Source organism: Oncorhynchus mykiss, chromosome 16, assembly GCF_057628025.1.
Source record: "Oncorhynchus mykiss isolate SJ-2025 chromosome 16, ASM5762802v1, whole genome shotgun sequence".
Taxonomy (NCBI): Eukaryota; Metazoa; Chordata; class Actinopteri; order Salmoniformes; family Salmonidae; genus Oncorhynchus; species Oncorhynchus mykiss.
In genome coordinates this window covers 64,063,406-64,087,739 of record NC_143037.1, presented here as the reverse complement: position 1 = coordinate 64,087,739, position 24,334 = coordinate 64,063,406, and the positions used below count along the sequence as shown (strand labels likewise).

Here is a 24,334-nt window from a genome sequence, read left to right as displayed (position 1 = left end):
CAGTCCATCTTTACTTTAAGACATGAAGGTCAGTCAATGTGGGACATTTCAAGAACTTTTATCGTTTCTTCAAGTGCAGTCGCAAAAACCATCAAGCGCTATGATGAAACAGGCTCTCATGAGGACCGCCACAGGAAAGGAAGACCCAGAGTTCCCTCTGCTACAGAAGATAAGAATTAACTGCACCTCAGATAGCAGTCCAAATAAATGCTTCACAGAGTTCAAGTAACAGACACATCTCAACATTAACTTTTCAGAGGAGACTGCATGAATCAGGCCTTCATGGTTGAATTGCTGTAAAGAAACCATTACTAAAAGACACCAATAAGAAGAAGAGACGTGCTTGGGCCAAGAAACACAAGCAATGGACATTAGACCGGTGGAAATCTGTCCTTTGGTCTGATGAGTCACAAATGTGAGATTTTTGCATTCAACAGGCGTGTCTTTGTGAGACGCAAAGTAGGTGAACGGATGATCTCCGCATGTGTGGTTCCCACCATGAACCATGGAGAAGGAGGTGTGATGGTGTTTTACTGGTGACACTGTCTGTGATTTATGTAGAAATCCTCGAATTCCATCCCATCTGGTTTGCACTTAGTGGGAATATAATTTATTTTTCAACAGGACAATGACCCAACACACCTCCAGGCTGTGTAAAGCCTATTTGACCAAGAAGGAGAGTGAAGGAGTGCTGCATCAGATGACCTGGCCTCCACAATCCCCTGATCTCAACCCAATTGAGATGTATTGTTACGGCTGCTCCCACTCTCCCTCCCTGATGCTCGAGGGCGCCAGTCTGCCCTACATTACGCACTCCTGCCACAATCATTACGCACACCTGCTTCCCTCATCACGTGCATCAGCGATTCATTGCACTGACCTAGACTCAATCACCGTGATATTACCTCCCCTATATCTGTCTGTTCCCCAGCTCTGCTCCCCACTTCTGCATTGATTGTCATATGTCTCTGTTTTACCCGGTTCTGACGATGTTCCTGTCCTGTTCCATGTCTGTGTAGATTAAATGTTCACTCTCCATACCTGCTTCTCATCTCCAGCGTCGGTGCTTACAGGTTTGGGATGAGTTGGACCGCAGAGTGAAGGAAAAGTATTCTACATGAAGCTGGTTGAGAGAATGCCAAGAGGGAGCAAAGCTATCATCAATGCAAAGGGTGGCTACTTTGAATAAAATAAAATATATTTTGATTTGATTAACACTTTTTTTGGTTACTATGTGATCCCACGTGTATTATTTCATAGTTTTGAAGCCTTCACTATTATTCTACAATGTAGAAGATATAAAAAAATATAGAAAAACCCTTGAGTAGAATGAGTAGGTGTGAACAAACCTTTGACTGGGACTATATATAAATAATATTGGTCTATCTGCAAAACCTGCAACATTCATCTGTATGCAGATGACACTGTTATGTATGCTTTTGCCTCTAAGACTGACCAGGCTATGTTGGAACTGTAATCCGATTTGGTCGCCTTGCAGAAACTCTTTGTTGATTTAATATGTGTACTTAATGCAGAAAAAAATTAAATGGATGCTGTTTTCTGATTCTCATAGAAATACTATAGATGTCTTACACCAGTGGTCACCAACCTGTCCATCTTCAAGACATTCTTCATCAATCACCAAACATCTCTGTAGAAAAGCCATCAATAAAGGCTTGCACTTTTGTAACTACGTTTCTTGTTGCGCTGCTGGCGTTCGCTGCAATTGATTCAGAAGCCCACTGAGTAGGTAAAGTGTTCCCATGTTGAACCATTTTATTCATGTGAAAAGGCAAACTACCCAGCCAGAGAGAGACTGTCAAAAAAATACAGCAAAGAACTGGTGTTTTCATGAGTGAGTTCATGTCTAAGTTTGAATTCAGCACTGTCAACACAGATACAAAACATCAAATGTTCTTCTCCCTACTTCAACTCGCTCTGCAGCTGCAGTGAATGAGTAGCCAAGTGTATCGATAGCCATGCATTTGTATTTTTATTAGCAGCTTTTCGTGTCTGTTACTATCGAAGAATATTTCACTTTCTCTGGTCATAGGAAGAACATGAATTTGTGCATGAGGCAGATGCGGTGTGACTCGAGTTTCGCCATCAGGTGGAAGACAGTTTCCCTTCTCTCTGATCAGTCTTACCAGAGGAAAGGAAGGAGAGAGCAGGGACAATGACAGATGGACCTTCTGCTGCTCTGTCCCTCCCTCCCCTGAGACTAATGCCGTGTTCAAAACAACTGGGAACTCGGAAATATCCAACTTTCGACTTCAGTGCGTTCAAGACAACTGGGAACTCTGAAAAAAACGAGATCCCACTGGGGAAAAATAGTTTTGATCAGTTATCCAACAAGAAATGGAGAAACAAGAAATCTCCGACATGGAGATCACTGATGTCATGATTTTACCTAATTTCTTTCCTCGTGTCCCCAGTTGTCTTGAAAGCACTATGACCAAATGTATGCTCAGCTGTGCCTCGCAAGTGCTACACCAACAAATATATTTTGTTATCAAAATGTTGTTATCAGAGTTTTCAAATGTAATCTGATCTCAGAAGAACAATATTGTCAGGCCAAGCATAGCTATGTTGTGATAATGTATTAGACCTACTGTAATCTAAGCGATAGAGCTTGGCATGCTTTTTTACAGTGAAAGTGATCTTGACTCAGGAAATGTTGGTGACCGCTGGGTTACACATTTATGCATTGGATGGTTCTTTCATTGAGCAGGTTCCTGCCTATAAATATCTGGGCTTTTGGATTGACAATAATCTGACATTTAAAAAACATACGGATGAGCTAGTTAATTAGCTGAGGTTTAAAGTAGGCTTATTTTATATAACTAGATTTCCTGACAGTTCTTGACTAAGAGTAGTCAATGCTGCATTCCGATAAATGGAGTCACCACAAACCTTTGGATGCTGTCTATCATAGAGGCGTACGTTTTATCACAGGTGACAGTTTTAATAGGCATCACTGCATCCTGTATCAAAATGTCGGCAGGTCCTCATTAAAGCCCTGTAGATTACTCCATTATTCCCTTTCTGTTTACAAAGTTCTACTACACAAGCGTCCGACCTACGTTACTTTAAAAATATGAGACACCAAACCCGTTCACAGGGATGGTTAACTCTCGGGGTTCCACTAGTACGTACAGATCTAGATAAATCCCCCCATTTTTGGAATAGCCTACAAAACTCCCTGCATCTCGACTTTCTGGTGCCTCTAGGGCAGTTTTGGGACTTTAATGTTGAGTGAGTTTCATAACAATTTCAACTGTTTGGATTGAATGTAAACTATTTATTTGTGGTGTTTGAAGCTGTAGTGTTGATTCTGTAATTTGTGGTTTATCTTAATTTATTGATCATTTTGAATATGTTATGTTGTTCTCCTCGGTACACCATTGTAAATGAGACCCTGGTCTCAATGTCCCCTGAATAAATTAAAGTTAAATACAAATAAATAACCAGCTTCCAAATGCAATTTGTTTAATGTTCCACTGCCATCCACTCAGTAGGAATGGGGAATGATCCAACCGAACATGACTGTTGGAATGAAACTACATATAAGGGATTGTGGGAAATTCTGTAGTAAGCATGTGTAACTGTGTTTTATTCAAGCAAACCTGCAAATAACATTGGTCATTTAATTGTTGCCATATTGTCTGTTTTTTAAACAAAAATGTCTAACATTCTGGAGGGATCAGGTATCAGTGTACATACAGCCTATAGGGAGGAGGTCAGAGACCTGGCCGTGTGGTGCCAGGACAACAACCTCTCCCTCAACGTGAACAAGACAAAGGAGATGATTGTGGACTACAGGAAAAAGAGGACCGAGCACACCCCCATTCTCATCGACGGGGCTGTAGTGGAGCAGGTTGAGAGCTTCAAGTTCCTTGGTGTCCATATCACCAACAAACTAACATGGTCCAAGCACACCAAGTTTACCCATTTCATTTGAATGTCTCAAGTTAGAATCTCTGAGTAATCTCTAACTCTATATCATTCATTCAATTTTGACTGCGTGAAAACCACCTTTGTAAAGAACTCCTGACACCAAACAAACTTTCCCCTAAAACCATATAAACTTCCACCTGGAGTAACCTCACTCGGAAAAGGAAACTTGTGTTAAATCAAACTTCTTTACCTCAACACGTCTTAACAAGCCGTTCAACTCTTGTAAAATGGCACTTGTGCATATGTGAACTTCTTAAAGTCAGGGCAAGCTGCCAAGTTAGATTACGTGGTTAAGACGAGAAGCATTGAAGCATATCCTCCAACTTTAGGGGCAGAAAAACAACATTACCTACAATACGGTTGTCTTTTAGCAAATGACTTCATTTGACAAGAATTAGACTTGACATTTTCTTTGTCAAGGCGCTTTGCCTTCCTGAATTGATACTGTACTTTAGATGCTTACTGTCTCTGCCTGAGTTTTCATATCTAGAACCTTGAACAGCATTCAATTCACACCAACATTTTACAATCAACAGTAGGAGAACTGTGGGAAGCAGGGGCATTAAATTAAGCTCTAGCCTTATTATAGTGGTTAGAGATTGAGAGTATGTTCTTAAAGGAGGGATATATTTTTTTAACAAGTTAATGCCAGGCCAAGAAGGCAACCTTAAAGGATGCATTAAGCTGAGCACATGACGACAACAACCATATTGTAAGTAGCCTAAAGTGCATGGGTGGCAAGTTAGTGGTTAGAGCGTTAGTTCAGTAACCGAAACGGTTGCTGGTTTGAACACCCTAGCCGAGAAGATGAAAAATCTGTTGATGTACTCTTGAGCAAGGCACTTGACCCTAATTTGCTCCAGGGGCGCCGTACTACTATGGCTGACCCTGTAAAACAACACATTTCACTGCACCTATCCGGTGTGTGACATTCTTATATTGTTGTTGTTGCATCAAGTCAGTATATCCAAGTGCTACAGCACTTCACAATTATATAAATAGACTTAGCCGTTGAGTATACTACAGTTTTTGGCGTGTTAAACAAGCAGCTATATTCCAATCACATTTATGGCAGTCTAGATCTTCTGACTGTATTTTTTAACAAGGCTGATTTTTCTAACACGGCTGATGTTTGATCACCTCCTGTGATATCCCAAAACGTCATCTCTGTACCATTGTCATTAGCCCATGCATTTACAGCATGTGAAATACAGCCAGTCAGACAGTCTATGATAGGCCCATTCATGAGCAGAGAGGAAGGGTCCCCAGAGCAGTAGCATACACTTCCTCCTGATCTGACTGAAAAAGTAGGCTACCCCAAAACAACAAGAGACTTGCAGGTAGATGAGAGGACAATGCAAATCCCCCAGATCCATTATTGAAGGTGTTTTCCAACAGGGCAGGAGAGCATCCTAATGGTAACTCTACTGAATGGTGTCTTTATCTCTGTGTGCATTTATGATCCCCAATTTATACCAGACTAAATTGCCTGTGCTGTACATCCCGTGGGTATAATTATCTAAAAACCTTCCCCAGATTTTTGTCTGTGCAGATAGAAGGCTGTTGACGGTTTGCTTCCCTGTTATCTGTCTGTTGACGTTTGACGATGCTTGTCATTGAGATGTTAAAATTCAGACTTAGTCGTTTGATTCTTGATGATTATCTTAATAAATCATTACTGCAGCTATAAATAGAGAGTTGCCAAGCAGTTGGGAAATTGGCTTCATGTATTTATTTATGTTAAAGCAATAGGAATTCATTATACATGCTCTGTGACAAGCTTAGCATTCCTGTGATGTGTGAGAGGGATGCGAATTTGGCTCAAGCTCCCACTGAAGCACTCTAAAGAACCCTGTCTGTATAACAGGAGCTTGGGCAGCTAACTACCAATAACAGTGCGTGTTAGTGTATGTGTATGTGCGTGTATGCCTCTTACACTTCTTGTGGGCTACTGTAGAGAAATCAGGTCTCTTACATAGTCAATGAATATATGATAGGGTCAGCAATGCAGTAGTCTCATTACAAGCTTATTTTAGCAGTGTTTTAATAGCTCGCACCAAACTCTGTGTGGTGATGGTGATGGTGTTGCTATGGATACCAGACAAGGAAACATAGCTAGCGGTGGAGATCCTCTGGTGATGAGCAATTATAATGCATGGAACACTGCAGGGTTTGATCAATATACCCAATCACACACGCTGTAAATTGACAGCAACGCAATCGGGAAAATACGTGCAACAATTCCATTGTCTTCTGTTTCTAATGGTGTGGAACAGAAGGCATTGATACTGTATGAGCACCATGATATTCATACGGTTATTAATGCATGGTGAGACAGATCTCTCGCTCTGATGTCGCTCCGCAGAGAAAGAGAGAAAGAAGGAAAGAGAGTGGAGTGAGATATGATGTTGATAATGTTGGTATTTGAACGAGTTGCAGAGATCAGACGAAGAAGCCATGACTTGCATGTAAATGTCTCTGTGTAGAATGTGTGCAAGGCTTTACCATGGCTGGTGCCATTTGCTGAGGAAAACACTATGCAAATGGTGACATTTCCTCTCATATAGATTCAGTCAGTTTTACTGCCATACAGATATTTACTACTGTATCTCCCTCACTACAGGGTGTCAGAAAATAAGTGGCATTTCGATATTTTAAGTACCATAGCTCAGTTTTAAGTAGATTTTTCATGGACTGCTCTTCAAACACAGATATACGCCCTCTTACGTGTTTCAGCCTAATCTAAGACTCTTGAAGGAAACAAGTGCCTCTTGCGGGTATGTGAACTACATAGCTGCTTGAACGATGATTTCCTTCTAAGAATACGGTTATATAATTCAGAACAAACTCAAATTATAGCCTGATTAAAGGTTATGCAAGCTCAGAGTGTTTGAAAATTCAAGTATGAATGGTGTTATGGTGTCCGTCTTGTTGAGCTTAAGCGTAATCTTCTTAAATGTACAGTTAAATACCTCCGTCAGGCCGAGGACAGTCCAATGGCTAATCTAAAGGTGCTGAGAGTTCAGAGAGATAAAGAGTCATATTTGCTAATTCACATTTTCTAGGTCAAGGTTCACCAAGGAGTGAGATGAGAGAAGTCATAACGCCATTTAACATTCACATGCGTGATGCTACAGCATCCATTTTGCGGCAGAAAGCTCAATATACATCAGCTATTGCAGTGGAGAGGAGATGAGTGCCACACTGAAGAAACTGCTAGTTACTGCTGATACATACAGTACACTATGGAGTGTAGGCAAGTGTCTAATATACAGTGAGCTCCAAAAGTTTTGGGACAGTGACACATTTGATGTTATTTTGGCTTTGTACTCCAGCACTTTGGATTTGATATAATACTATGGCTTGATTAAGGATAGTCCTTAATGAATCGTTAATAATGATAAGTGAGAAAGTTACAGACGCACAAATATCATACCTCCAAGACATTCTAACTAACCTCTCCCTATTACTATACCAGGGGAGGTTAGCATGTCTTTCTTGGGGGTTATGATATTTGTGCATTTGTAACTTTTATTCAGGACTACCCTTAATCATGATAGCATCCACATTAATGTAGAAGTTTTTAGAAACACATTCTATTCTTATTTACAATAAAAGTACTAAAAGAAAAAACTCAAAAATGAGACAATACATTATTTATCATTCATTTTTACTGGGCACAAAATAATCTGAAACACTACCAAAACAAACAGAAAATGCATCCAAACAAGTATGTAGAGTCACACGCTTGATGTAATCATTGCATGCTAGAAATATGGGACCAAACAGTAAACTTTTGACTACTTTATTAATACGAATCTTTAGGGGTGTAAATCATTTTTACACCTACCTTTTTGAGAAAACAAATATTTATTTACAGTACTCTGTATTGTTAATTGGACTTGTTCTGTCATTTCAAATCAAATAAAATTGTATTAGTCACATATGATAAACACAACAGGTGCAGACCTTACAGTGAAATGCTTACTTACGAGCGATCCCCTAACCGACAGTGCAGTTTAAAAAAACACATATAAGAATAAGAGATAAAAGTAACAGGTAATTAAAGTGACTATGCATAGATGACAACAGAGAGTGGTAGTGGTGTGGAGAGGGGAGGGGGGGGCAACGGTTAGTTGAGGTGGTACGTACATGTAGGTAGAGTTAATTAAAGTGACTATGCATAGATGACAACAGAGAGTGGCAGTGGTGTGGAGAGGGGAGGGGGGTGGGCAAGGTGAATAGTCTGGGTAAACATTTGACTAGATGTTCAGGAGTCTTATGGCTTGGGGGGTAGAAGCTGTTTAGAAGCCTCTTGGACCTAGATTTGGCGCTCCGGTACCGCTTGCCGTGTGGTATTAGAGAGAACAGTCTATGACTAGGGTGGCTGGAGTCTTTGACAGTTTTTAGGGACTTCCTCTGACTCCGCCTTGTATAGAGGTCCTGGATGGCAGGAAGCTTGGCCCCAGTGATGTACTTGGCCATTCACACTACCCTCTGTAGTGCCTTGCAGTCGGAGGCCGAGCAGTTGCCATAGCAGGCAGTGATGCTCTCGATGTTGTAACTGTAGAACCTTTTGAGGATCTGAGGACCCAGGCCAAATCTTTTCAGTCTCCTGAAGGGGAATAGGTTTTGTCGTGCCCTCTTCATGGCTGTCATGGTGTGCTTGGACCATGTTAGTTTGTTGGTGATATGGACACCAAGGAACTTGAAGCTCTCAACCTGCTCCACTGCAGCCCCGTCGATGAGAATGGGGGCGTGCTCGGTCCTCTTTTTCCTGTAGTCCACAATCATCTCCTTTGTCTTGATCACGTGGAGGGAGAGGTTGTTGTCCTGGCACCACACAGCCAGGTCTCTGACCTCCTCCCTATAGGCTGTCTCGATGTTGTCGGTGATCAGGCCTACCACTGTTGTGTCATCAGCAAATTGAATGATGGTGTGGAGTCGTGCCTGGCCGTGCAGTCATGAGTGAACAGGGAGTACAGGAGGGGGCTGAGCACGAACCCCTGAGGGGCCCCTGTGTTGAGGATCAGTGTAGCGAATGTGTTGTTACCTACCCTTACCACCTGGGGGTGGCCCTTCAGAAAGTCCAAGATCCAGTTACAGGGGGAGGTGTTTAGTCTTTAGATTATTGTTTAGATTTTAGATTATTTGTGTATTTGTATTGTATTTGAGAGACATTCTACTGCCCTGTTGGAGCTACTAACATAAGACATTCTACTGCCCTGTTGGAGCTACTAACATAAGACATTCTACTGCCCTGTTGGAGCTACTAACATAAGACATTCTACTGCACTGTTGGAGCTACTAACATAAGACATGCTACTGCACTGTTGGAGCTAATAACATAAGACATTCTACTGCACTGTTGGAGCTAGTAACATAAGCATTTCACTGCACCTGCAAATCTGTTTACACAACCAATAAACTTTGATTTGATTAGAATAAATGCTATGGGAGTATGAGTGGTTGGATTGATATTTTCCCCCACAGCATCAGAATGCACACACCCAGACCACTCATGGAGCAATGCATGATAAATTAATGTGTTGCTCTTTTTGCTTTACAGTAGGCAAGGCCAATTTCTCTCAGTGATTACATTGAAATCCATCAAGACCACCTACAAGGTCTCTGGGGTATGACCATGATAGGTTCTGCTCTTCCCTCTCTCCCTCAGCATTACATCAAGCCCAACCTGTAGATAGGGGTAAGTGCTGTGTAGTGCAGTAGTGCAACCAGACCACCCTATAGCCAATAAGTCTAACAGTCTAACAGCTATGGGTGTGGGTGATCAGTGTTATAACAGTACAGTACAATGGTGTGGCTCTTTTCTCTGTCCATTTCCCTCCACAGGCATAGACCTGACCCCCTGTAGATAAGTGCTTGATAAGGGCTACGGGGCGATTTTACTATATGAGAGTGCATTCTAATTAATGTGGCTTCTCTCTCTCTCCCTCTCTCTCTCTTGTTCTCTCTCTCTCTCGCTCTCTTGTTCTCTCTCTCTCGCTCTCTCTCTCTTCGTCCATCCTCTTTCCCCCTTCCTCCACAGCTGTACATCCAGACAACCACCCTCACCATCTCTATGAATCTCAGTGCATCTGTAGCTCTCGGGATGCTCTACATGCCCAAGGTCTACGTCATCATCTTCCACCCGGAGCTCAATGTCCAGAAGAGGAAGAGGAGCTTCAAGGCCATGGTCACCGCCGCCACCATGTCCTCCCGCATCTCTGTGAAGCCCAGTGAGAGGCCCAATGGAGAGGCCAAGACCGAGTTGTGTGAAAACCCACCCATCGCACCCACCGACCCCATGAGTGAGTCACACAACATGGCCATTAACGTATCCTGTAACTACTTTGTTAAATAAAAAAATGACTGACCATATAACTACTACGTAGTATCTGTAGTAGTAGAAGTAGCAGCACAAACGGTTTCAAATTATTTTTTTATATTCCTAGTTACTGTGTACTGTACATGTAACTCCATGGTATCTGTTACATCCCATGACACATACTGAGAGCAGTGAGAACCCTGCTTACCATGAGTCAGTCACGCAGCATAGTCCGTTGTGCCTCGAATGAGATAACGAGGTATTAGACAGAGATGACTTAATCAAAGACATCAGGAAGTGCACATGGGAGCCAGCCATTCAGTCCTTTTCATTGGCTCTGCCGTTCTGGCTCCCAGTGTAAACTGACTTCCTGAAGAAGATTGAGATTTATCACTGTCTAATCAACACAGTGTCCAAGATTGAGACATCACTGTCTAATCCTTCCCCATCTCATTCCAGTCGTGTATTGTGTCAGTGGTATATTTCACATTCCGGTCATATGATGTGGGATGCTATAGTATAGGTCCACTGGTCTTGGGGGATCATCTCTGATTGCTTAATTAATGGTTATCTAGTTAAATGCATAAATTAGCCTTAGATTAGCAGAGACCAAGACAAGACCAATATGGGTGGCTTTGTCTGTTGTGTAGCTGGTATCTAAGAGCACAGGAGGTCTGTGTTGAAGACTGGTAATGAGGTAGGGTAATCTGTGACACCGACTGTGTGTCGTTGACACCACACTGCACTACTGTTTGTGTGGTGCAGTGGGATTTATGGTTTTCATAATGAGAACATCATTAGGTTGAAGATCTTAGACCAGTAATCTAAGACTGTATGCCTTCTCCATACAGTATCCTTCCAGATCCTTGATATCCTTTGTCTGCACATATGGACTGCCCTCATCAATTCAAACCACAAGTTTTCAATTGGGTTCAAGTCCAGAGACTGAGATGGCCATTGCAAAATATTGATTTTGTGGTCAATTAGCATTTTGGGGGGGATTTTGATGGGTGCTTTGGGTTACCATCTTACTGGAAGATCCACTTGCGTCTAAGTTTTAGCCTCGAGGACAGGGGTAACCAGGTTTTTGGCAAATATGTCCTGGTACTGGGTGAAGTTTCTGATGCCGTTGACCCTAACAAGGGCCCCAGGACCAGTGGCAGAAAAATGTCCCCACAATATCAAAGAGCCACCTCCATGTTTTACAGTAGGTATGGGGTTCTTTTTTGCATATGCATCCTTCTTTCGACGCCAAACCCACCAGTGGTGTGCGTGTCCAAAGAGCACTATTTTCATGTCATCGTACCATAGCACTGGTTCCGATCCAAGTGCCAATGCTGTTTAGCAAACTCCAGGCATTTACATTTGTTGGATGATTAAAAAAATAGAGCTACCCAGTACGAGGACATTTTTGCCAAAAACCTGGTTAACCCTGCCAGGAGGCTGAAACTTGGTCGCAAGTGGATCTTCCAATAAAACAATAACCCGAAACACACATCTGAGATGGCTCTGGAGAAGAAGGCAGATGTTTACGTGCCCCCAACCGATTGTGTGTTTTGTTTGTGTTGTTTGTAACTTATTTTTTTATTTATTTTGTACATACTGTTGCCGCTGCCATCTCTTATGACCGAAAATAACTTCTGGACATCAGGACCGTGAGTACTCACCATGGACTGGCAGAATCCTTTTTTTCCTTTAACAAGTCTAACGAGGCCGACTTGAATAATATACTGCTTTCTTGGGAACTGGCCCAGATCCATGTGGTTTGCGTGAAGAGGAGGCAGAGAAAAAGGCGCCGGAGGGCGGGCTGCCTTCTGAGAATTTGTAGACAATCGAATAAACCCCCTCTTCCTTCCATTCTGCTAGCAAACGTGCAATCTTTGGACAATAAAATATATGAGGTACACGGAAGACTAAACTACCAACGGGAGATTCAAACTGCAATATCACCTTTACTCCACACACATACAAAGCTCTCCCTCGCCCACCTTTTGGCAAATCTGAGCATAATTCTATCCTCCCGATTCCTGCTTACAAGCTAAAATTAAAGCAGGAAGCACCCGTGACTAGATCAATAAAAAAGTGGTCAGATGATGCAGACGCTAAGCTACAGGACAGTTTTGCTAGCACAAACTGGAATATATTCCGGGATTCATCCGATGGCGTTGAGGAGTACACCACATCAGTCATTGGCTTCATCAATAAGTGCATCGATGATGTCGTCACCACAGTGACTGTACGTACATACCCCAACCAGAGGCCATGGATTACAGGCAACATCCACACTGAGCTAAAGGCTAGAGCTGCTGCTTTCAAGGAGCGGGACTCCAACCCGGAAGCTTATAAGAAATCCCGCTATGCCCTCCGACGAACCATCAAACAGGCAAAGCGTCAATACAGGACTAAGATCAAATCGTACTACACCGGCTCTGACGCTCGTCGGATGTGGCAGGGCTTGCAAACCATTTCAGGCTACAAAGGGAAGCACAGCCGAGAGCTGCCCAGTGACACGAGCCTACCAGACGAGCTAAACTACTTCTATGCTCGCTTCGAGGCAAATAACTATGAAACATGCATGAGAGCACCAGCTGTTCTGGAAGACTGTGTGATCACGCTCTCTGCAGCCGATGTGAGTAAGACCTTTAAACAGGTCAACATTCACAAGGCCGTGGGGCCAGATGGATTAACAGGACGTGTAGCCTGTAGCCATGAAGTGCTTCGAAAGGATGGTCATGGCTCACATCAACACCATTATCCCAGAAACCCTAGACCCACTCCAATTTGCATACATCCCCAACAGATCCACAGATGATGCAATCTCTTGCACTTCACACTGCCCTTTCCCACCTGGACAAAAGGAACACCTATGTGAGAATGCTATTCATTGACAACAGCTCAGTGTTCAACATCAAATTAAATCAAATTTATTTATATAGCCCTTCCTACATCAGCGGATATCTCAAAGTGCTGTACAGAAACCCAGCCTAAAACCCCAAACAGCAAGCAATGCAGCTGTAGAAGCATCATAGTGCCCTCAAAGCTCATCAATAAGCTAAGGACCCTGGGACTAAACACCTCCCTCTGCAACTGGATCCTGGACTTCCTGACGGGCCACCCCCAGTTGTTAAGGGTAGGTAACAACACATTCGCCACGCTGATCCTCAACACAGGGGCCCCTCAGGGGTCTGTGCTCAATCCCCTGCTGTACTCAATCAATCAATCAATCAAATTTATTTTATATAGAACATCGTACATCAGCTGATATCTCAAAGTGCTGTACAGAAACCCAGCCTAAAACCCCAAACAGCAAGCAATGCAGGTGAAGAAGCACGGTGGCTAGGAAAAACTCCCTAGAAAGGCCAAAACCTAGGAAGAAACCTAGAGAGGAACCAGGCTATGTGGGGTGGCCAGTCCTCTTCTGGCTGTGCCGGGTGGAGATTATAACAAAACATGGTCAAGATGTTCAAATGTTCATAAATGACCAGCATGGTCGAATAATAATAAGGCAGAATAGTTGAAACTGGAGCAGCAGCACAGTCAGGTGGACTGGGGACAGCAAGGAGTCATCATGTCAGGTATTCCTGGGGCATGGTCCTAGGGCTCAGGTCCTCCGAGAGAGAGAAAGAAAGAGAGAATTAGAGAGAGCATATGTGGGATGGCCAGTCCTCTTCTGGCTGTGCCGGGTGGAGATTATAACAGAACATGGCCAAGATGTTCAAATGTTCATAAATGATCAGCATGGTCGAATAATAATAAGGCAGAACAGTTGAAACTGGAGCAGCAGCACAGCCAGGTGGACTGGGGACAGCAAGGAGTCATCATGTCAGGTAGTCCTGGGGCATGGTCCTAGGGCTCAGGTCCTCCGAGAGAGAGAAAGAGAGAAGGAGAGAATTAGAGAACGCACACTTAGATTCACACAGGACACCGAATAGGACAGGAGAAGTACTCCAGATATAACAAACTGACCCTAGCCCCCCGACACATAAACTACTGCAGCATAAATACTGGAGGCTGAGACAGGAGGGGTCAGGAGACACTGTGGCCCACTCCGAGGACACCCCCGGACAGGGCCAAACAGGAAGGATATAACCCCACCCACTTTGCCAAAGCACAGCCCCCACACCACTAGAGGGATATCTTCAACCACCAACTTACCATCCTGAGACAAGGCTGAGTATAGCCCACAAAGACCTCCGCCACGGCACAACTTAAGGGGGGGGGGGGGGGGGGGGGGGCGCCAACCCAGACAGGATGACCACATCAGTGACTCAACCCACTCAGGTGACGCACCTCCTCCAGGGACGGCATGAGAGAGCCCCAGTAAAGCCAGTGACTCAGCCCCTGTAATAGAGGTTAGAGGCAGAGAATCCCAGTGGAAAGAGGGGAACCGGCCAGGCAGAGACAGCAAGGGTGGTTCGTTGCTCCAGAGCCTTTCCGTTCACCCTCCCACTCCTGGGCCAGACTACACTCAATCATATGACCCACTGAAGAGATGAGTCTTCAGTAGAGACTTAAAGGTTGAGACCGAGTTTGCGTCTCTGACATGGGTAGGCAGACCGTTCCATAAAAATGGAGTTCTATAGGAGAAAGCCCTGCCTCCAGCTGTTTGCTTAAAAATTCTAGGGACAATTAGGAGGCCTGCGTCTTGTGACCGTAGCGTACGTGTAGGTATGTACGGCAGGACCAAATCAGAGAGATACTCCCTGTTGACTCATGACTGCACGGCCAGGCACGACTCTAACACCATCATTAAGTTTGCCGATGACACAACAGTGCCTGATCACCTACAACAACGAGACAGCCTATTGTGAGGAGATAAGAGACCTGGCTGTGTGGTGCAAGGACAACAACCTCTCCCTCAACGTGATCAAGACAAAGGAGATGATTGTGGACTACAGGAAAAAGAGGGCCGAGCATGCCCCCATTCTCATCGACGGGGCTGCAGTGGAGCAGGTTGAGAGCTTCAAGTTCCATGGTGTCCACATCATCAACCAAATAACATTTTTTTAAAATTTTTTATTTCACCTTTATTTAACCAGGTAGGCTAGTTGAGAACAAGTTCTCATTTACAACTGCAACCTGGCCAAGATAAAGCAAAGCAGTTTGACACATACAACAACACAGAGTTACACATGGAATAAACAAACATACAGTCAATACTACAGTAGAAAAGTATATATACAGTGTGTGCAAATGAGGTAAGAGAAGGGAGGTAAGGCAATAAATAGGTCATGGTGGCGAATAAATTTCAGTCAGTGGGTTTGGCGACGAGTATGAAGCGAGGGCCAGCCAACGAGAGCGTACAGGTCGCGGTGGTGGGTAGTATATGGGGCTTTGGTGACAAAACGGATGGCACTGTAATAGACTGCTTCCAATTTGTTGAGTAGAGTGTCAGAGGCTATTTTGTAAATTACATCGCCGAAGTCGAGAATCGGTAGGATGGTCAGTTTTACAAGGGTATGGTTGGCAGCATGAGTAAAGGATGCTTTGTTGCGAAATAGGAAGCCGATTCTAGATTTAATTTTGGATTGGAGATGTTTAATGTGAGTCTGGAAAGAGAGTTTACAGTCTAGCCAGACACCTAGCTATTTGTAGTTGTCCACATATTCTAAGTCAGAACCATCCAGAGTAGTGATGCTGGACGGGTGGGCAGGTGCGGGCAGCGATCGGTTGAAGAGCATGCGTTTACTTTTACTTGCATTTAAGAGCAGTTGGAGGCCACGGAAGGAGAGTTGTATGGCATTGAAGCTCATCTGGAGGTTAGTCAACACAGTGTCCAAAGAAGGGTGTCGTCTGCGTGGGGGTGGATCAGAGAATCACCAGCAGCAAGAGCGACATCATTGATGTATACAGAGAAGAGAGTCGGCCCGAGAATTGAACCCTGTGGCACCCCCATAGAGACTGCCAGAGGTCCGAACAACAGGCCCTCCAGTGCAAGCACACCCAGACAGTCGTGAAGTGGGCACGACAAAACCTATTCCCCCTCAGGAGACTGAAAAGATTTGCATGAGTCCTCAAAAGGTTTGGCATGGATCCTCAAAAGGTTCTACAGTTGCACCATCGAGAGCATCCTGGTTTCATCCCTACCTGGTACGGCAACTGCTCGGCTCCCGACCGCAAGGCACTACAGAGGGTAGTGCGAGCGGCCCAGTACATCACTGGGGCTAAGTTTCCTGCCATCCAGGACCTCTATAGCAGGCAGTGTCAGAGGAAGGCCCTTAAAAATGGTCAAAGACTCCAGCCACCCTAGTCATAGACAGTACTCTCTGCTACCGCACGGCAAGTGGTACCGGAGCGCCAAGTCTAGGTCCAAGACGCTTCTAAACAGCTTTTATCCCCAAGCCATAATACTCCTGAACACCTAATACTGCTCTGAGCAGTTGTATTAACATAAAATATATATATTCTTTTGCAAATTTTTCTTGCTCATCTTTATCAAGTGTGCCAATCATTTTGGACCTAACTGTACCTGTGATGGACAGGATTAACGTAAGCCAGTTTAAATCGCCCTATACTATCTCCATGCTCACCTCATTTTTCTAGACTAAATCAAGAATTGATTGACAGGCCATGGTAACACATCACGGTTCCCATCGGCCTTATTTTCTCCATCTCTACTAATCACCTGGCACACACTGCACGTGATCAACAGGTGCTGGCCTTCTCTTAGTTCCGGCTCTGATATGACAGCTATTCCTGAAAACGTCCTGTGATTGTTATTGTCATCTGTGTAATGAGCTGGAGCGTGTGTATGTGTGTATGTGTGTGTGTGTGTTTGTGTGCGTATGAGAGAGAGTGAGTGAGTGAGTGAGTGAGTGAGTGAGTGGGAGAGTGCTTGCGTCATCAGGATGGCGACAGTGTCTCTCTGCCAGTCACACACGTGGCTTGTGGAGTGAACACACTGCGTAGGGGGGACAACCTCAACAGCTGTGGTAGCAGCGCAGCCAAATTCCCCAAGCAGAGCCCGAATGGAGCTCATCTCCGAGAGGCCCTCCCAAAAGTACACTGTGTTATCTGCTCTGTGCGTCTCTAACCTTCTGTCTCCCTACACGCATGTTGCCTCGCTTCCTCTCCTCTCTCCTTGCTTCCTCTCTCCTCCCCTCACCCTTCTCTTTTAGCAGCAGTGGAAGTGACATTTATTAATGGTGAATTTATATACATGACCTCCCCTGAACTGTGGATCCCTTGTCCCTGGAGACTGTACCTCAGCCCTTATAACCGTCAAAGTGCCAAATAGTACCTTTCAGGAGGGATTCCCTCTGACTGATCTGACTCATAATGATTTAGAGTTATTAAGTAAGATAATTAGTAGCTCTGAAGATTCTACAGGACATCACTATCGATATTAGTCAAACTATCTCTATGACTGTCCCTTACAGAAATGTAAGGATTTGCCCTGTAATTTAGAAATATTGGCAATGTCTCCTCTCTGTCCCAGCAGTGATTATGAGCAGAGACATATTGACCACATCAGGCATGTGTGGATGAATTAATGATTTGTAGGTACATTTTTGTTTTATGACCAATCAATCAATACCATGACAAGGGAAATTGTACCCATGTGTGCCACAAACACCTTTGTTTTACTATCCTTGTGGGGACCAAACAATTGATTACCATTCCAAATCTAAATCTAAACTAAAACCTACATCTAAAATGGCCTTTTTCCTTGTGTGGCTCAGCGAAATGTCCCCGCTTGTACTGACTTCTGGTCCCCACAATGATAGTAAAACCAAAAACACAATAACACACACACACACACACAAACAAAATCATTGCTTTCTTCTTGAAAATATAAACTTTTTTGACCAACTGCACACATATACAGCTAAGACTGCAGAAGCATGTTGTACATCTACACATGTTTTATTCATCATAGGCACTGGCCAAGACTACAAAATAAGTCTGGAAGGAAGTGGTAGGACTTTAATTGCATAGCCCATGGGAGTTGGTCACCATGGCAAGATTTAGAGCAGTAAAAAAAAAAGTTTACAGAGCTACACTATATAAAAAAAAGTATGTAGACACCTCTTCAAATTAGTGGATTTGGCTATTTCAGCTACACCCGTTGCTGACGGGTGTATCAAATCCAGCACACAGCCATGCAATCTCCAAAGACAAACATTGGCAGAAGAATGGCTTTACTGAAGAGGTCAGTGACTTTCAACGTGGCACCGTCATAGGATGCCACCTTTCCAACAAGTTAGTTCCACAAATATCTGCCCTGCTAGAGCTGCCCCGGTCAACTGTAAGTGCTGTTATTGTGAAGTGGAAACTTCTACCATGGCTCAGCCGCGAAGTGGTAGGCCACACAAGCTCACAGAATTGGACCGCCGAGTGCTGAAGCTGTCCTCGGTTGCAACACTCACTATCGAGTTCCAAAATGACTCTGGAAACAACGTCAGCACAATAACTGGTCATCGTGAGCTTCATGAAATGGGTTTCCATGTCCGAGCAGCCGCATACAAGCCTAAGATCACCATGCCCAATGTCAATCGTCAGCTGGAGTTGTGTAAAGCTCACCGCCATTGGACTCTGGAGCAGTGGAAACGTGTTCTCTGGAGTGATGAATCACGCTTCACCGTCTGGCAGTCCAACGGACAGATCTCGGTTTGGCGGATTCCAGGAGAATGCTACCTGCCCGAATGAATAGTGCCAACTGTAAAGTTTGGTGGAGGAGGAATAATGATCTGGGGCTGTTTTTAATGGTTCAGGCTAGGCCCGTTAGTTCCAGTGAAGGGATATCTTAATGCTACATCGTACAATGACATTCTAGATGATTCTGTACTTCCAACTTTGTGGCAACAGTTTAGGAAAGACCCTTTCCTGTTTCAGCATGACAAAGCGAGGTCCATACAGAATGGTTTGTCTAGATCGGTGTGGAAGAACTTGACTGGCCTGCACAGAGCCCTGACCTCAACCCCTTCAAACACCTTTGAGATGAATTGGAACGCCGACTGCGAGCCAGGCCTAATCGCCCATCTTCAGTGCCCGACCTCACTAATGCTCTTGTGGCTGAATAGAAGCAAGTCCTCGCATTAATGTTCCAACATCTAGTGGAAAGCCTTCCAAGAAGAGTGGAGGCAATTATAGCAGCAAGGGGGGCACCAATTCTATATTAATGCCCATGATTTTGGAATAAGATGTTCGATGAGCAGGTGTCCACATACTTTTGGTTGTGTAGAGTATGTCTCTGCTTTAAGTAACGCAATGTGCATCGACCTCCATTAGACAGGAGAGAACACTGCATAGGTGGAGTAGTGCAGTGCGCAACACTGACATACCATTGTACCTACCTTGGTGATCAGCAAAGTTGAGGTCCGTTTCCATGGCAATGTAGAGACAGGGATCACATCAAATGCCCTAGCATTTGTTAGGTGCCCACTTGTGTGGTGTTGGTGTTGTTGCATCGCTAGTTAGTATCTGAAAATAGAGAGTTTGACTCAGGGGTGTTGCTGAAATTAAACAATGCACTAAACCAGGCAGTGATTGTGCAACGATTGTTAACGGTGCACGTTCACATGCAATGCATGAATGTATGATAGAGTTACAGGGTATTTATATATTATGCATGTACTTTGTGTCTTTTCTATTTACACTGCCTTCAGAAAGTATTCATACCCCTTGACTTATTTTACATTTTGATGTCTTACAATGAGGGCACTTGGGAGCCAGTACCACCCACTGGGGAGCCAGGCCCAGCCAATCAGAATACGTTTTTTTCCCCCACATCAGGGCTTTAATACAGACAGAAATACTCCTCAGTTGCATCAGCTGTACGGGGGGCTGTTCTCAGACGACTCCAGAGGTGAAGACATTGGATGTTGAGGTCCTGGGTTAGCGTGGTTACACATGGTCTGCGGTTGTGAAGCTGGCTGGACTTACCGCCAAATTCTCTAAAACAATGTCGGAGAAGGCTTATGGTAGAGAAATGGACATTAAATTATCTGTCAACAGCTTTGGTGGACGTTTCTGCAGTCAGCATGCCAATTGCACACTCCCTCAAAAAGGTGTGTTGTGTGACAAAACAGAACATTTTAGAGTGGCCTTTTATTGTCCCCGAGCACAAGGTGCACCGGTGTAAGGATCATGCTATTTAATCAACTTCTTGATATACCACACATGTCAGGTGGATGTATTATCTTGGCAAAGGAGAAATGCTCACTAACAGGGATGTAAACAAATATGTGATTTTTTTTGTTGTTGTTGAGAAATCAGCTTTTTTGCGTATGGAACATTTCTGGGATCTTTTATTTCAGCTCATGAAACATTGGACCTACACTTTACATGCATTTATATGCTTGTTAAGTGGACAGTAAGTATTCACACCCCTAAGTCAATACTTTGTAGAAGCAACTTTGGCGGCGATTGGGGATGTCTCTATCAGCTTTGCACATCTGGATTTGGGGATTTTCTCCTATTCTTCCTTGCAGATTTTATCAAGCTCTATTAAGTTAGATAGGGAGCGGCATTGAACCACAATCTTCAAGTTTTTCCACAGATTTTCAATGGGATTCAAGTCTGGCCTTTGGCTGGGCCACTCAAGGACATATTATTGTTCTGAAGTCATCCCAGCATTGCTTTGGTGTAGGCTTAGGGTCATTGTTTTGTTGGAACGTAAATCTTCACCCCAGTCTAAGGTCGTTTACACTCTAAAGAAGTTTCTTATCAAGGATTTTATCTGTATTTGGCTCCATTCATTGTTCCCTCTATTCTTACCTCTACCAGTCCCTGCCACTAAAAAGCATCCCATAGCGTGATGCTGCCACCACCATGCTTTACGGTAAGGGTGAAGTTCAACGTGTGATGAGCTGTGCCTGGATTTCTCCAGTCATAGAGCTTTGCATTCAGAATACAGAATATTTTGCCCTATGCCCCTTTTGCCCTATGCCCCTTTTGCCCTATGCTTCTTGTGCCTTTTGGGCAATTCCAGGTGTGCTGTCGTGTCTTTTTCTCAGGAGTGGCTTCAGTCTGGCCACTCTCCCATAAAGCCCAGATTGGTGAAGTGCTGTAGAGATTGTTGTCATTCTGGCAGGTTCTTCCATCTCAGCCAAGGTCACCTCCTTGGCCAAGGTCCTTCTTGCCCTGTTGCTCAGTTTAGTCGACAGCCAGCTCTAGGCAGAGTCTGGGTAGTTCCATATTTCGTCAATTTCCCAATGATGGAGACCACTGTGGTCTTAAAAACTTTCATCACTGTATAAATAGTTTTGTACCCTTCCCCAGATATATGCCTCATCACAATTATATCTCAGAGATCTACAGACAGTCCCTTGGACTTCATGGTATAGGTTCGGCTCTGACATGCACTGTCAACTGTGGGACCTTATATAGACAGGTGTGTTTCTTCATAAATCATGTCTAAACAATTGAATTGGTCAGAGGTGAACTCCAATACCGTTGTCATGACATCTCAAGGATGTTCAAAGGAAATTGGATGCACCTGATTCTTATGTAAAATTAGATATTTCTGTATTTCATTTTCAAAAGATTTGCAAACATTTCTAAAAACATGTTTTCACTTTGTCATTATTGGGGTATTGTGGTAAGATGGGTGAGAACAAAATCAATTGAATCAATTTTGAATTCGGGCTGCAACACAAAAAAATGTGGAATACATGGGTATGAATACTTTCTGAAGGCACTGTATATCTGCGTATGTTTGTCCATTGCTTATTGTATTTTGTTGCACTGTTATAATAATCTTATAATCATTATAATATTTGACCTACCTCGCTTCTCAGGTCAAGCTACGAAGAAAACATATGTGAGTTACAACAACCTCAGGATCTAATGGCCTCCCAGGGAATGCTCCGTGTCCTTACTCTGGGATGATGACCATAACTGGGGAGCACAGGAAGAGAAGACGGGCAGGGGTAGGGGCAGTGGCAGGGGCAGGGGCAGGGACAGGGACAGGCTGCCTAGATAGTACTATGGTTTCCAGGACTGTGGATGGTGTCAACCTTTATAATTTTTGTCTTCTGAAGAGGAAGATGAAGGGGGAAAGGAAAAATGGAGGGATGGAGGTATTTGATATGAGCAGTGAATGATGAAGAGATAGCTAGCTGTAGGATCGCAACTGGGCCCTGATCCATGCTGTTCTGTTCGGATCTGTTCTAGAACCAGACTGTGGGTTCTTAGAACCTCTGTAGTGTGTTCCCTTATCTCTGAAACAGTCAGTGATGTGAACAACCTCTGTGATACAGGAGTCAGTCTAAGTCATCCCTGAGAAAAAAAGAAGACTGGACAGTTTATTTAAATGTTTTTTTGTTGTTGTAATATCCATTAAAGCCATATTCTCTTGCAGTGCCCATGGTTTGTTTTTAAGTTAAGTGAGGTTTCTTCTGAGTTCCTTGTGCCTGAATTTAAATTTTTTCAACATAATATTATGTTGAATTTCGACCTTGACTGAATCACCATGACTAGCAAGCTCTGCCACATGCGTTTTGTTTTTATGAAATCCACTCACATTAATCATTTTAACATGAATAACTATGTCAGCGTGATGAGCAATGTATCTATATTTTTTTGTAAATATCTGAGAGTATTTTCATGTTTGGATAACAACAACAAAAATATCCAGTATATGTTTAATTGGCTTTGGATGGTAACTAAAAAGCAGCACACACTGTACACATTGCATGTGCGAATGTATGTCTGTTCTATTTGATGTAAAACAAAAAAAAGATAAATAAATTCTGAAATGACTTTGATCTTAAGCATCATTCTGAAGTTTATTAATTTCTTTTAAAGAAATGACTCTTGATTCATAACAGAATATGGCTTTAATCTGTTATTAAAATGGACCCCTCTGCATCTGTCAGCATGTTGGTTTTATATAGTTTTGTACTTTATGCTTAATTATCAATGGCGTGGGAAGAAAACCTATCTGAACAATCATGCAAGTATGTTGTGATGTTGTCTGTCCAATTATCAACATGTAATAAAATAATTTTGTTATCTTTTATACAATTAAACAAAGCGGAACCTAATCGTTATTTGTGTGCATATGTGTGAGTGCTTGTGTGAGTGCTTTTGTGTGTGTTTGTGTCACTATTCCTGTATTGGCGTGAGTGTGGCGTGAGGGGGCATGCGTGTGTGTGTGTGTGTGTGTGTGTGTGTGTGTGTGTGTGTTTGCATGCATTCACATGCATGTGTTTGTGTTCGCACGTGTGTCTAATAGAGAGATTGACAGCTGTGTATGCACTGATGCATGGGTAAATACCATTAATCAGTGTTTTGTTTATGGCTTCATGTAAACTGATGACAATGTAATCTGCTCATTTTGTGTCTCACCCTGTGAATGCCACATTATCAGGCTCACTGAGCTACGCTGTCATGCAGAGGAGATGGGTTCCTGGGAGATAGATAAACTATGTCCACTAGCTGGCCCATTTCTTCCACTACACCCTCTGTTTCTGTTTCTCTCTTTTTATGCCTCTCTCTCTCTTCATCCTCTCACTCTCTCTTTTCCACTCTCACTCTCTCTCACTCTCTTTCACCCTCACTTTCTCCCAACCTGACTCTCCTACCTTTTCAGCCTCTCCCTCAGCCTCTTTTCCCAACACCAATACTCTGTATGTTGAAAATGAAATATGGCAGAACAATTTGTCCACATACAAAAAAAGCCTATTTTAAAAGCTGCAAGCAGCGTTGCTGGGGTTCAGCTGTGTGTCCACTGTGCCACCATCAGGACAAATTGGACACATTGCCCAGGGGTGAGCTACTTCTGTACTGTTTATCACGCTTGCCAGATATCAGAACTCAACATCAATCAGGTCATTCAATATTATCCTTTTGAGGTATTTTGGACCATTTTCAATTATGTTTACTATTTCAAACGCCTTGTTCTTCAGGACCGCTGGACAAATTTGGAACCAAATGTGGTATATATATCTATGTACCCATGTCTTTAAACTTAACATTTTCCAGGACTCTAACTCAAACAATATGGCTGCTATGAGCCAATAAGCTTCCATTAATGGTTTTTCAATTCCAACAGTGCAACCATGTGGCATAACATAACCATACTTCACAGGTTAGCTAGACTCA

At 43.4% G+C, this 24,334-nt stretch overlaps 1 protein-coding gene across 4 annotated transcripts in view; it reads left to right on the top strand.

The window, feature by feature from the left end:
• LOC110491138 (metabotropic glutamate receptor 7-like) overlaps positions 1-23,263 on the top strand; it is a 126,632-nt gene extending 103,369 nt beyond the window's left edge. For all 4 annotated transcript variants that reach the window (XM_036947498.2, XM_036947497.2, XM_090203732.1 and 1 more), the window contains 2 exons: positions 10,007-10,268; positions 22,027-23,263. In XM_036947498.2, the coding sequence (XP_036803393.1) occupies positions 10,007-10,268; positions 22,027-22,076 (312 nt within the window). In that variant the 3' untranslated portion in view covers positions 22,077-23,263. The remainder of the gene's footprint in view (positions 1-10,006; positions 10,269-22,026) is intronic.
• The last annotated feature ends 1,071 nt before the right edge of the window (positions 23,264-24,334 follow it).